General features: G+C 37.2%; 2 protein-coding genes across 23 annotated transcripts in view; one reads left to right on the top strand and one right to left on the bottom strand.

The window, feature by feature from the left end:
* LOC141378555 (uncharacterized) overlaps positions 1-13,797 on the bottom strand; it is an 876,211-nt gene that overhangs the window by 567,574 nt on the left and 294,840 nt on the right. The gene's annotated exons all lie outside the window — the stretch shown is intronic.
* The window catches only part of ank3a (ankyrin 3a), a 189,904-nt gene continuing 182,851 nt past the window's right edge, over positions 6,745-13,797 (top strand). For all 22 annotated transcript variants that reach the window (XM_073928436.1, XM_073928413.1, XM_073928427.1 and 19 more), the window contains exon 1: positions 6,745-7,027. In XM_073928436.1, the coding sequence (XP_073784537.1) occupies positions 6,962-7,027 (66 nt within the window). In that variant the 5' untranslated portion in view covers positions 6,745-6,961. The remainder of the gene's footprint in view (positions 7,028-13,797) is intronic.

The following is a 13,797-nucleotide window of genomic DNA, read 5'->3' as shown; positions in this document are numbered from 1 at the left end:
GCAGAGTGAAATGACTTGCCTTAAAGGGACTTTGATATAGAAGCCAGAAACTAAGCTTTTTTCCCCAATGCAATTGTTAAATGTTACCTTATCCCAACAGGGAAAGCCACCAACAATAAAGAATGTCATTATAATGGAAATCAATGGAGCAAAAACAGCCACTAACATAGCAAAAGGTATTTTCTTTTTGAAAAATTTCAAAGCACTTTTCCAAAATATTTATCAAAATAAGATTTGTAACCAAAAATGATTCCGTTGGTGAAACACAGAGAAGGTTGTGGCCAAATTAAGACTCAAAATCACCCGCAGAGTGGACGAAAACATCCTCAACAGCACACAAAGGGTAATTAAAACAAAGATTTAGTAAATTGTGGCTGCATTGAAATATTTTGCAGAATGTTGCATTATTACACCAATAGTGTATCTACACGACTGAAACATGCCTTCCTTTTGGAAGACCTTATTCCTATGCCCTAATTCTTTTGATTTATCCTACTGAGTGGCCGTTTGGAGGAGATTAGGGCAAATGAGCTCTTTCAAATGGAAGGCAATGTGCAACTTCCCTGCACAAAGATCATGGAGGGCTGAAGTGTTGATCAGTTATAATCTAAATGTTTTATTCTATAGGGCCCATTGAAATGGCCACTTTTGAGCACTTTGATATGGTATGACATTTTAATTTGGTGGCCTTGATTGTTTTCACTCCGTGTCCCTCAAAGGGCAAAGTATTCCATTTGGAACATCACTTGAGTCTTAGCTACCAAATTTGGTGAAACACCTATGGTGTACCGTTTCGCTTACTTTTACTATTTTTTGAAAATGTGTAATACGACAAAGTAAACTTTAGTACATGCTACCTCATTGTTGTTCATGTGCACGGATCTGCAATTCCCCCACATTTTGAAAATAGTAAATTCATTCATTCATTCATTCATTCATTCATTCATTCATTCATTCATTCATTCATTCAATCATTTTCTTTTCAGCTTAGTCCCTTTATTAATCTGGTGTCACCACAGCGAAATGACTCGCCAACTTATCAGCATGTTTTTATACAGCGGATGCCCTTCCAGTCACAACCCATCACTGGGAAACATCGATTCACACTCATTCACACTCATACCCAATTCACCTATACTGCATGTCTTTGGACTTGTGGGGGAAACGGGATCACCCGGAGGAAACCCACGCGATTGTGGAGAGAACATGCAAACTCCACACAGAAATGCCAACTGACCCAGCCGAGGCTCGAACCAGCAACCTTTTTGCTGTGAGGCGACAGCACTACCTACTGCGTCACCCTCAAAAAAGTAAACTTTACTGAATTATTAAACACACTGATTTGGGACGCCTTAATTTTTTTCAGAAAACTATTAAGGTTGGATAGTATTGAAATGCATAATGTCTCATTCAGGAATTTTTTTTTTTTTTTTTTATGGTTGTGTCATAGCTAATTCAAATGATTTGTTCAAATAAGTAAATGTAAATGCATGAATCATTTAGGCTTATTTAAATAAGTCTTTGAATGATTTACTCAACTGATTCTTTCAGGAACTATACACAGCTGTGTTGCAAGGAGATGCATCTAGTAAAATATTTTCTTTAGCTGAGCTGAAAATGTATAAATCAGTGTAACAAGTGCCATCTAGCGTTTGCATTGGTTACAGGGATGCACCTATAGGTGGCGACAAATGACTGTCTGAATAATTCAACATATTCATTTAACCACGCTACCATTTTGTTGGAGTTGCAGCTAATGAAAGTTTTCGCTGGCTGAGCAAAAACTGAGAAATTAACTGTGAGTATTCTCAAATGTAAGTTACACAAATATATACATCTTGATTATCGTTGTGTAAAACAATAGATGTGAAGTCAGTTTTGCTGTGGATCATTTGAATACCAACGAGCTGAATTGCTTGTGTAATAATTTTTTTTAATTCCAGACTCATTTTAAAGCTATCATAGTAAAATGATTTTTAAATCATTAATCTTGGAACCGGTTTTGATAGACTTCCATTTAGTTGGGGTATTTATTGGCTGTCAGAATGTTGCTTCACCACGCGTGTCAACAAAAGAAAAAATCAACTCACGTGATCGTGAATTATACAGTCAAGCCGTTTGAGAGATACACCCTGTAATTAGTGGCAGGTTCATTCAAAAACAGCAGGGACACCTGAAGTGCAAATAATTACTTCTGCGCACGACGGTCGTATATTGTCTGTCACATTCTTCCCAATTTTAGTCAAGGAGAAACGTCTTGGAGAAATGTCAGGGATTGCCCATTCTACTGGTCATACAAGCTTTGCAAAGTCAAACTTCAGTCTTGCAAAATTCCTGTCAAACAAACATGAATAATTTTTGGTCTTTAAACATAAAGTCAGGCAAATGAAAACCTAGAACTAAAACCTAAAGTCTGACCCTTATAATGTGTGTTGCCATTTTCTCACTCTTCTGTTGAACACAAAAGAAGATATTTTGAAGAATGTTAGAAACCGATATTCATTGACTTTCACAGCTGGAAAAATTACTATGGAACTTAATGGCTACAACATTTAACATTTCCTACATTCTTCAAAATATCTTCCTTTAACTATCTATAACCTGATCTGATGTTTTCCATATCTTGTTGTCAGTTTGTGATTTTAAAAACAAAACGAGATGATCTTTTATAATGTCTTTGTTTATATTTTACAGTTACAATCCACATACGGGATGTCTGGGTATGAAGCCTGTAAAACTGCTTAACGTCTGAGACCCTTCACTTCAAAGCTGCACATCAGTGCTTCTGTTTCGACACACAATGACCGTCTCTGAGCCTGAATCAAGTTCCTCCCATACTCGCAGCAATAAGTTGGCCAAACTGTTGTACAGGTCAGTCTCAAAGAACACTTTATTTATGAGGCTAACCACCAGAGGGCAGAACAAAGAGGCACTGGATTTGTGGGTGCTCAGTTTTTTGTGTATGTGCGCGTCGGAAAGCAGAATCGATCACCGCCGACTAGAGGTAGTCCCTCACGTCCCAGCCATAAGCTGTTCCTCACACACACACACTCACACTCACACACACACACACACACACACACACACACACACACACACACACACACACATATACAAAGAGACACAGATTATGAATAATTCATGAGAGAGGTGTAAGTCAGTCACAGTGCCACACAGAATCACTGACTAACGCTCAGCAGCTTACTGAAAAACCGAGCTTGTGCTGTTTTTTTTGGAGGGTTTTTTTGCCGGTGGTGGCAATCATTGATGTGTGTGTGAAACTGTAGGTGGAGCGTCTGTGTGTGTGTTGTCAGTGATGTACTGTATAGTGCTAGAAGCTTTTGCTTGGCCAAGCCCAACAGTCTGTGACCAGATTACTGTCTCTCTCTTCATCCCCCTCTTTTTCACACTCGCTCTCCTCCAGATTCCCTCCTCCCGCTGCCTTTCTCTTCTCTTTCCCTGTATTCATCGCTCTGTGGTGATGATTCTGTTATCCAAATGGAGAGGAGGAGAAAGAGAGCTGGCTGTGGGGCCGCCATGTCTGCATGCCGAAGAGCGTTATATCACAAACCTCTTGAGAAAGTCATGCCATCCAATGGCATTACTTGATTTTCTAAGAAATAAATCTTGGGATGTAACCACCCAATGCATTCACATCTATTAATGAGAATGACAATCCGTCCCCCTGAATTTTGTGCTTCCTTGCATTGTATCTGTGGAGCACAATAGAAAATATTTGGCAGAATGTTCTCATTGCTTCTTTTTTCAATAAAGATGAATGAATGGAATCAAGCTCCAAATTGAAATACAAACAAACTGAAATATGACCATAATAGCACAGATAATTTGCCTTTTACAAAATATCACAGATTGATACCAGTCTGATACCAGTATCAGTACATCCCTAAAACAGATATACTATACATCCCTAAAAATATAAAATTTATGTATAATTTTTTTTTTTATTTGGCCACAAAATCTTACCTGTCAACATTGGGATGTGTAAATACTTTCATTGTAAATAAACAGTTGAAACGATCTGTAATATGTTTTTTAATTATTATTATTATTTACAAAGGATAGAATAAATAGTATACATTAAAAAAGCTACAAATAAATTAACAAACAGGTTTGCTCATCACAATTAATAGCTATTATAAAGAAATTGAATTAAGTTGTCAAATCTCAATAACCTTTTCTTAACTGTAAAACTTAAACATTCTAATTATAGAGCAGTGAATGAATCTCATTTAAATTTTTCATTAGATCACATTAAATAACAGAGGTGTCACTTAAAAAATGCATAGATCCATAATGAAAGCATTCGATTGCTTTATGCTCAAAACTGTTTATGCTCATTTAAAACAAAAATTGTTGTGTTTTAAAGAAAACCCACCAAGATCGACTTGTTTAGATGTTATTACTTTAGCTTTTTCTTAGTGTGAAGATCTGTGTGTAGACGTGTGCATCGTCTGACAGCCTTGTTTTGAAGATTGCATAGAAGGGACAACAATGCCTGTAATGGAAAGGAAGGGAATCCTGGCATTTTCTATATATTTTGAAATGTTTTTATGCCTAAATAAAATGAAAGAGCAAAATAGATTCAAAATTAAGTTCAATGGGCGTCCCCTGGTGGTTCGGCAGTATATGTCTTGTATAGGGAGGATCGGCTCTTTAATGTTTATTGCCACCCTTCATAAAAAGATTGAAAAAAAAAACAAAAAACGGCAGAAATACGGGAAAATATCTTTACGGTATGATAGCGGGATAGAATTGTATAATACAGGAGAATCAAGAGGGTTTACTGGTATGTCACAAATTAAGCATACTTATATTAGATTACTTACTTATAAGGATTATATTGAAGGACCACTGGATTAATGTCTACCAATAAATCACCTTTGCCATGGCAGGAATAAATAACCTTGTCAAATATATTAAGGAGAAAACAAATATTATGTTTTTAAATGAAATAAATGCAGCTTTGGTGACCATATAATAGTGCAAATATTAAAGGGGTGGTCCACTACAATTTCATATTTTAAACTTTAGTTGATGCTGCTTTGCGGGCAAACGATTGAGCTACAAATTCATATTTATCAGTCAAACTGCTGTAAACACCCACACATACACTTCACCAGCGCATTCGTTTCGCTCTATGTGTGTGCGCGACTTTGCATTGTTTCTCTTTAGGCAGATTTTTCATGCGTTTTACATCTCAGATAATGAAGTTGTGGATGATATGTGATATATAAGATATGTGGATAATTCATCTTACTTACACCTGCATATTCTGGATATTTGTGAAAGACATCGTGTAAATCGTCGAGTTTAAAAAAATACAGGATAGCTCACCTAACTCGTGATAGCAGCAGAAAAATAAATCAAGGCTCACACAAGTCGCATCCCACATCTTGTGCTTTATTCTTCTGTCACAATATATTACAGAAAATAAGTTAATCGGAGCATCAGAGAAAAAGAAAAAGAAAGTCCGACGCACATGCGCTAGTTACAGAAAGTTCACACATTCACACACACACATAGATACACACACAAAGACGATTCCTCTTAAAGGAGCCGCACCCCATTTTCACTCGTTACAGACACATGTCAGATTTTATTTTAGAGAGCATGCAGGAGGTTGACTGACTGTTTACACAGCAGAAAAGCGCGTGCTTGTACGGGGGTGATGTGGAGCCGATCCGCGAATCGCAGCACATTATGACTATGACCAATCAGAGTCACTTGAGGGCGGGCCTTTCAGAGGAACTAGGAAATATATCAGTCGTTTTCATGTTAGCTGAGTAGCTGTGTATAATCAAAGTGAGATATATGAAAAAATAACGTGATTTCCTTTCCTTTAAGTGAAACATGAGCACACATCTCTTCGCTTAGCATTTTATAAACACAACCAAACCTTAAAATTACATTCTGGACCACCCTTTTAATAAAGTTTAACCAAACCTAAATGTTAAAACAGCCACAAACTGACCCTATTAAATAAAACAAAGTAAAAATAAATCAGTTCATGTTTTTAACTACACAAATGTTTCCAATGTCTTTTGCCCGTTTCTCTTTCTCTCTCTCCCTCTCTCTCTCTCTCTCTCTCTCTCTCTGTTAGTAAGCTGATCTCTTGGCACCGTACTGGAGGAGTCTTCCTTTTCTGGAAGGACCTGCTGCATGCTTGTCCAACCACACACACACACACACACACACACACACACACACACACACACACACACACACACACACACACACACACACACGCACACACACACACACACACACACACACGTACACACACAGCACAGAGGTGTCACATTTAATATTTCACTCCCTGCACACATGCAAACGCGCGCACACATTCTCAGAGAGCACATGATCAGAGTATTGGCAGCAATCTGAACATATCTCTCATTTACAGCACGAGAGGAACTCATTTTATACCCATTGTTCTTTCTTTCATACCACTGAATTGTTCCTTTATACCTCCTTTTGTTTTGTTTCACTTTTATTTAACACATACTCTCCCCTAATCTCTGTCTGTCCGTGTGGGTGTGCGAAACACATCAAAGCAGGTAGGCTATTCAACAGGATTATGCTCTTCTTTCTCTTTTCAAAACTAATCTGTCCATCAACCTCTGATTTCTCGGTCTCTCCGTGTCTCCTCCTTCTCCCTCTCTCTCTTTCGCTCCACTATCTCTCCACACCCTTTTTGGGGAACACCAGACAGAAGAAGAAGGCGAGTCTTCTGAAAACACAGAGTGAGAGAGAGTTCAGAGAGAGAAAGAGAGAGAGAGAGAGAGAACGCGAGCGTTTGCGCGCCTCTCAGCATCTCCCCCATAAACAAACACCATCAGCGGAGCTTTAATGGACTTCTCTGCCTGGTCCATGCTGATCGGAGTGGATGTTGGAATAAGGAGGATCGCTCAGGGAGTCTGATCCCATCAGCTTTCCCAAAATGAGTGAAGAAGCCAAAGAAAAAAGTAGCTCCAAACCAGCTCACCGTAAAAAGAAAGGAAAGAAGGTAAGATTGGCATCGCACAGTTGTTGTGTACTTGTGGTTTTTGGCTGTTGTTTGGCTCAAGGGCTCATGATGGATTGATTTAATGTGGTTAAAACCCACTGAGAGCTAGAAAAGCCAATGAAGGAGGTATATGTCAGGGTTTTGATAGGGAAATAAGGCATTTAGATTTTTAATATTGATTGGTTTTGGATGCATTTATTGATTTTCTTCCAATGCGTTGGCTTCATTTTCATTTGTTGATTACTGAATATTAGTATAATAAAACAAACATATGTAGAATTATTTTATTTAATGACATCATAGATATTATATATTTTCTTTTAGAATTTTCAAAAAATGTGTTTATTATAAAAAATAAGGCGTATATTTTTTGTTGTGTGTTTAAACATGAGGCATTTTTTGCTCTAGGTGTTTTCTTGGAATGTCAGAAGATGGTTATTTGTAGGTGTGGTTCAGGTCAATAGGTCGCATAGCCTTTTGACAGTTTAAAAGTTTGAGTTTTTTTTTTCCTCTACAGAAACGATATTTGGAGGTGTATGTGCTAGTGAGATTGAAAAAAGGACATGCGTGCAGTCATGTGTTCATGACAGCATGTCCATTTCATGTAGCCGTGCGTTGGCTGAGCTGTGGTGTGTTTGTTTATATGCGATGTTATCAGATTTATTATATTGTTTTCAGGCGAATGTGTTTAGGATTTCTGCACATGTTTGTGCATGCCTGTTTACATTTCATGTGCGGTTGTGTGTCGTTTTATTTGAATTTGCATATCGAGGAATGTACAGTGATTGACAGATCAAGTCATGCAGCTATTTGAGAATTTGAGAAAAAACAGCACATGTGTTATGTACACCACAAATACACACACACACTGAAATGAAATCTTTTAGTGTCTTATTCAAACCGGATTTTTTAGCACAGCATGTTTCTGTATTTGTTGTAGCTTGATGTTTGACGCAAATACTTTTAAGCAGTTGCTCTTCTTTGGCTTTATGTTTGATTGTATCTCTGAGCCCTCGAGGGACAGACTCACCCCTCTAACCCACATGTCAACAATTAAAGGATTTTCACCTATTGCCAAATGCCATTGGCCCCTACATTTTTTGGCAGTGGTTCTGTGTATGTACTTGTTTTTTATTGGTCATGTGGTGTGTTGAGATTCTTCTGTCACTAATATTCATGTCTATTAAAAATGAACCGCTTATGTTGTCAAATGTTGAGTGGAATATAGTATTTCAGCCAGTAAAACAATACTTTATCAAGCTGTTTGGTGGGGAAATCTGTTATAAATACAATTATGAAAATATTTAGAATTATTTTTAGTGAATTTTAGTGTATGTTCTGGACATGGTCGGTTAACCACCAAAATGGATGTCTTTCTGTTGAGTACAAGAATATATTTTGATGAATGCTAAAAACATTGACTTGAGTAGTATTTCCCCCCCACTATAGAAGTCAGTGGCTAGAATTTACCAAAATTCTTCAAAATATTGTTTTATAGACCATTTTGAGGGAAATGGTCCCAACGTAAACAAAAATAATGGTCTCAAAGTGTTTCCTGTTTAATATTTTTAATTTCTGTAGCTCCCGAGAATCCAAAAAGAGCCACATATTGATAAATAATGTTTTGATAGCTGTTTTAATATTAAATTATGATTGAATGGCCAGTTGCAGTTATGAAATAGTTTGATAGCAAGCAAAAAATAGTCATGGGCCAATGACATGACCACATTGAAATCGTCTATAGGACATGTTCATGGGCCAGTGACATGACTACATTGGAATGGTCTATATGCTGAGGGGAAAAAAGTGTTTGGAACCACTTGAGAGCAAGTGGTGAGTAAACATTTTTGGGTGAACTATCCCTTTAAGAATCTATTATTAATACTTGCAAATTGTTTTTATGATTACCCAAATGATTTTTTGCAGTGTACTATAGGTTCCAAAGAGGTTTCATTACCGTTCAGACAGGCATCAATTACCTCAGCCATTAGTAAAAGGTTTTGGCAAGGAAGGCATTTTGTCAGCGCTTTAATGGTTTGCGCCTGTGCGTGCATGTGTCTTGGCCTGCTTTGTTACTACACTGTGAGATAACCATGTGTTAATGATTGTAGTCATGGCAACAAGAGAAAGAAGGAGAGGTTTAGACAAGAGAGACTGACACAAAGAAGCACAAAAGCTGCAATTAGAATTGTACCTTTAAATAACATGCACTGACGTCATATGAAATATCTCACATTTTAAAATTAGAGGTTCGTGGAAGCATGTTTTTCTACTTCAGCGGACCAATCAACTGGCAGACAGCATGACACGTGTGACAGCTCTCATGTCTCTTGTCGCTATGGTGTTATCCAAGATCACATTGAGTGTCTGAAAACGAATGAGAGAGATCAAAAGTCGTGACATAATCAAAACAGATTTCACACAAGAAGTATTTAATTGTGTGATTTCTCTGCTCATTTTTTTTGTAACCTGTTCTTGTGTAAATTTAATGGTTTCTCATTTACTCATTTCATTTGACTCCATGTTTCTCTGTTGCATACAACTTTTCACACATGCTGGTTGCTTTTGTATTTTTGTATGTTTTGAATTTGTGTGCCTGTGGATGTAAGTGTGTGTGATGCTGACATGGGGCGTGGTGCTCCATTATTGCCCCTCTGCCCACCATCATGTCCTTCTGGCTGACACACGCAGACTCGCTCTTAAGGCATCAAAACGGCAACACAGATGTGAATTCAGCTGGAGAGATCGGACCTGTCAAAAGAGCGAAAGAGAGTGTGAAATCGTGTGGTGGAAGGAAAGAAGAATTGGTTGTTGATATGCTGGAAGAAAAAGAAAGGTGAAAGGAAAAAATTGTGAAACTGGAAGGACAGGAGGAAGAAGGAAATATTTTTTTATTCTGGAAGTAAGGATGGAAGGAACCATTATGAAAAGGGGAAGGAAGAAAAATACAGAAAGAAAGGAAAGCAATAATGATTGTTTATATGGAGGGCAGGAAAGAAGGAAGAACTTGTGGCATGCTGGAAATAAATGAAAAGAAGAGTACTGGATATATGAAATGATTGAATGAAAAATGAAAGTGGAAGGAAACGGGATGATAAAAGAAAAGAGTAAAACTGAAAGGAAGAGAGGAATGAGAGAGGGAAGGAAAGAAATGTTGTTCTGGAAGGAAGGAAGGATTGTTGATAAAGGAAGGAAAGAAGAAATGATGGGATGCTGGAAAAAGAAAGAAGTAATCAGAAGGAAGAAAAGATTAAAAGGAAGGTGGAAAAGAAGGATTAAAAAGAGTGAGCAGAAAGAAAAATTAAGGTAGAAAAAATAAAGAGTGAAACTGGAATGAAGAAGCAAACTAGGGAAGAATGGAAGGAAAGGTGTATGAAATAGGAATGCGTGGAAGTAAGAAACACAGAAAGAAAGGAAAGCATTAATGATTGTTGGTATGGAGGGCAGGAAGGAAGGAAGAACTGATGGCGTGCTGGAAAAATGAAGAGTACTGGATGTATGAAATGATTAAAAGGTAGAAAGAAAAATGAAAGTGGAAGGAAAAAGGCAATGAAAGAGTAAAACTGTAGGATGGGAGGAGTGAAGGAGGGAAAGAAATGTTCTGAAAGGAAGGAATAATTGTTGGTATGAGGGCAGGAAGGAAAGAGGAACTGATGGTATGCTGGAAAATGAAAGAAAAAACAGAAGGAAGAAAAGATTTAAAGGAAGGTGGAAGAAAACAGTATCATAAAAAAGTGAACGGAAGAAAAAATAAAGATGGAAGTAGTAAAGAGCGAAACTGGAATGAAGGGATAAAGTTGTGAGGGAAGGAAGGAAATGATGTTCTAGAAGGAAGGAAGGAAAGGTATATGAAATAGACAAGTAAAGAAGTAAGAACCGCAAAGAAAGGAAAGCAATAATGATTGTTGGTATAGAGGGCAGGAAGGAAGCAAGAACTGATGGCGTTCTGGAAATAAATGAAAAGAAGAGTACTGGATGTATGAGATGATTGAATGGTAGAAAGAAAAATGAAAGTGGAAGGGAAAAAAGGATGATGAAAGTAAAAGAGTAAAACTGACAGGAAGGGAGGAACAAGGGAGGGAAGGAAATGTCTTGGAAGGAAGGAAGGAAGGAATGATTGTTGGTATGAGAGCAAGAAGGAAGAAAAGAAGAACTGATGGCATGCTGTAAAAAGAAAGAAAAAGCGGGAGGAAGGTGAAAGAAAAAAAAGACTGAAAAAATAGTGGACGGAAAGAAAAATTAGGTAGAGCAAAATAAAGAGTGAAACTGGAATGATAGGATAAAGGATAGAAGGAGGAAATGAAATGTTTGAGAAGGACCCACATAAAGAAAGGAAAGCAATGATGATTGTAGGTATGGAGAGCAAGAAAGAAGGAACACCTCATGGCATGCTGGAAATTAATGAAAAGAAGAGTACTGGATGTATGAAATGAATAAATGGTAGAAAGAAAAATTAAAGTGAAAGGAAAAAAGAAGATGAAAGAAAAAGTTTAAAATTGAAAGGAAGGGAGGAACTGGGGAGGGAAGACAAGAAATGTTGTTCTTAAAGAAAGGAAGGAAGAAGATATGAAAAGGGCAAGTATGAAAGCCGTAATGATTGTTGATAAGGAAGGCAAGAAGGAAGGAGGAATTGATAGCATGCTGAAAAAATAAAGATAAAATTGAAGAAAGAGTACTGGAAGGATGAAAAGATTAAAAGGAGGGTTGAAGGATGAAGGACAGTAAAAGAAAAAGAGTGAAATGAAGGAAATAGAAAAGTGGAAGAAGTAAAGAGAGAGGGAAGGAAGAAAATGTTGTTCTGGAGTAAAGGAAGGAAGGAAGGAAGGAAGGGTAGATATGAAATAGGTAAGTAAATAAGTAAGAACCACAGAAATCAAGGAAAGCAGTAATGATTGTTGTATTAGGGCAAGAAGGAAGAGGGGAAGAATTGATGGCATGCTTGAAAAAGTAAGAAAAAACTAAAGGGAGACTACTAGAAGGAAGAATGGATTAAATGGTAGAAAGATAAAGTAAGGTCAGAACAAGACGCTTCAATAAAGAAAGAGAAAGCCTGTTGAAACTATGAAAGTTGGAGGGAAGAAAGGAAAAAGCAATAAGCGTTGGTAAGAAAATAAGGAATGAAGATGGGAAGACATGATATGCTAAACTGCTATGATAGAAAAAAGAAAAGAAAAGAATGAAAAGAAGCAATAATGGTCTAGAGAAATCCTGGAAAGAAGAAAGAAAAGAAGGAAGGAGAAAGTTTAACTGAGACTGGAAAGATGAAAGGAAGAAACTATTCAGCTAGTATACTGTACAAGACGGAAGGAAATATTGTTGGCTATGAATGAGGAAAAAAAAGAAAAAAACAAAAAAGGAAGGAAAGCAGTAATGACTGTTGTTTGGAATAAATAAAGTAAGAAAGAATGGATTATTGTTATGCTGGAGGGAAGAAATTGGAGGGAAAGGGATGTAAGCCGTAAAGCAAGAAGGAAATATAGCTACAACAGAATAACGAAGGGAAAAAGATTTTGGTTCGGGGAAAAGGAAGGCAAAAAGGGGAAAGAAAAATAAAGATTGGTGCTGGAAGAAAGGTAAAAATTCCGGAAGGAGACAGGAGAAAAGAGTTGCACTGTAAAGAAGGAAAATGATTTGTTGAAGGAAAAACATATTTGTCGAAGGAAGACAGAGGAAGAAAAACGTTCAGCAAGGAAGGAAGAAAAAAGAGATTGTTGGTATAAAAGGAAGGAAGTAAGGAAGGAAGGAAGTTAGGAAGGAAAAAATCATTCTAGAGGGAAGGAAAGTAAGGTAAGAAAGCTCAGCCCAGCGTGAGAACAGAATGAGAAACGGCAAGCAGAGATTTCTGAAAGAGAGGATCAGGAGAACAAGCTGCTTTTCTTTTGATGAAGGTTGAGAGAATCCGATAAGACTTCAACTTTAAGTGCTGACAGAAGGCATGGAAACAGAAAAGTGTGAGAGCGGGCGATGATGTAAACAAGGAGAGCGAGGGAGGGCGAGTCTAAATGGAGAGACAGTGTATTTAAAGGGGCTGAGGGCACTAAATCATAACAGCTAGAGAAACCGTTGCCATGGAGCTTTTGGCAGAGGGGCAATCCATCAGTCTGCTCGACTACACATGCGCAGACACTCAGATTCACATGTGAACACCAGCACGTAGATGTGTGTGCGCTCAAATACATGTTCACATAGAAATATGTTCATTACAGCTGCCTGATTAAACATAACTGGCACATACCTGTCAACATTTCGTTGTAAAAATATGGGATACGTGCACGATCCCCCTCCCACCCCCAATTGTATATAAGCCTATTGAAACCATTACAAATATTTGAGAAAAATTGCTTCAAATAATAGAACACATAACAAACATTAGAAATTATTGTAGGTAAAATAAAAGGTTTAACCTAGAAAAATCAATGGCCTGTACAAAAATCAAATCAAGTTATAAAATCTTGTTCACGTTTTATTCACTGTATTTAAATATTTATTAAAGTACACTGTAAAAAATCAGTAATTTTACATTTTTTTTCAGCAAAACTGTAAAATAATGGCAATTAAATTGCAGAAATTTACCTTAGAATAACAGGTAAATAACCTTAGAATTTACTGGTAAATGTACAAAATTTCCTTAACTTAAAATTTGTTTGATTAATTTCTGTAATAACGTTTGTTATTTTAGGGAAAATTTCTGTAATTTAACGGCAGTTGTTTTTACAGTTTTTTTTCTGCACCCCAGCTGCCGAAACCCCCCCCCCCCCGTAAAATTACCG

The sequence above is a fragment of the Danio rerio genome, chromosome 17 (genome assembly GCF_049306965.1).
Source record: "Danio rerio strain Tuebingen ecotype United States chromosome 17, GRCz12tu, whole genome shotgun sequence".
NCBI classification, from domain to species: domain Eukaryota; kingdom Metazoa; phylum Chordata; class Actinopteri; order Cypriniformes; family Danionidae; genus Danio; species Danio rerio.
Note: the sequence above shows the minus strand (reverse complement) of the source record. Positions and strands in the feature narration are given on the sequence as shown.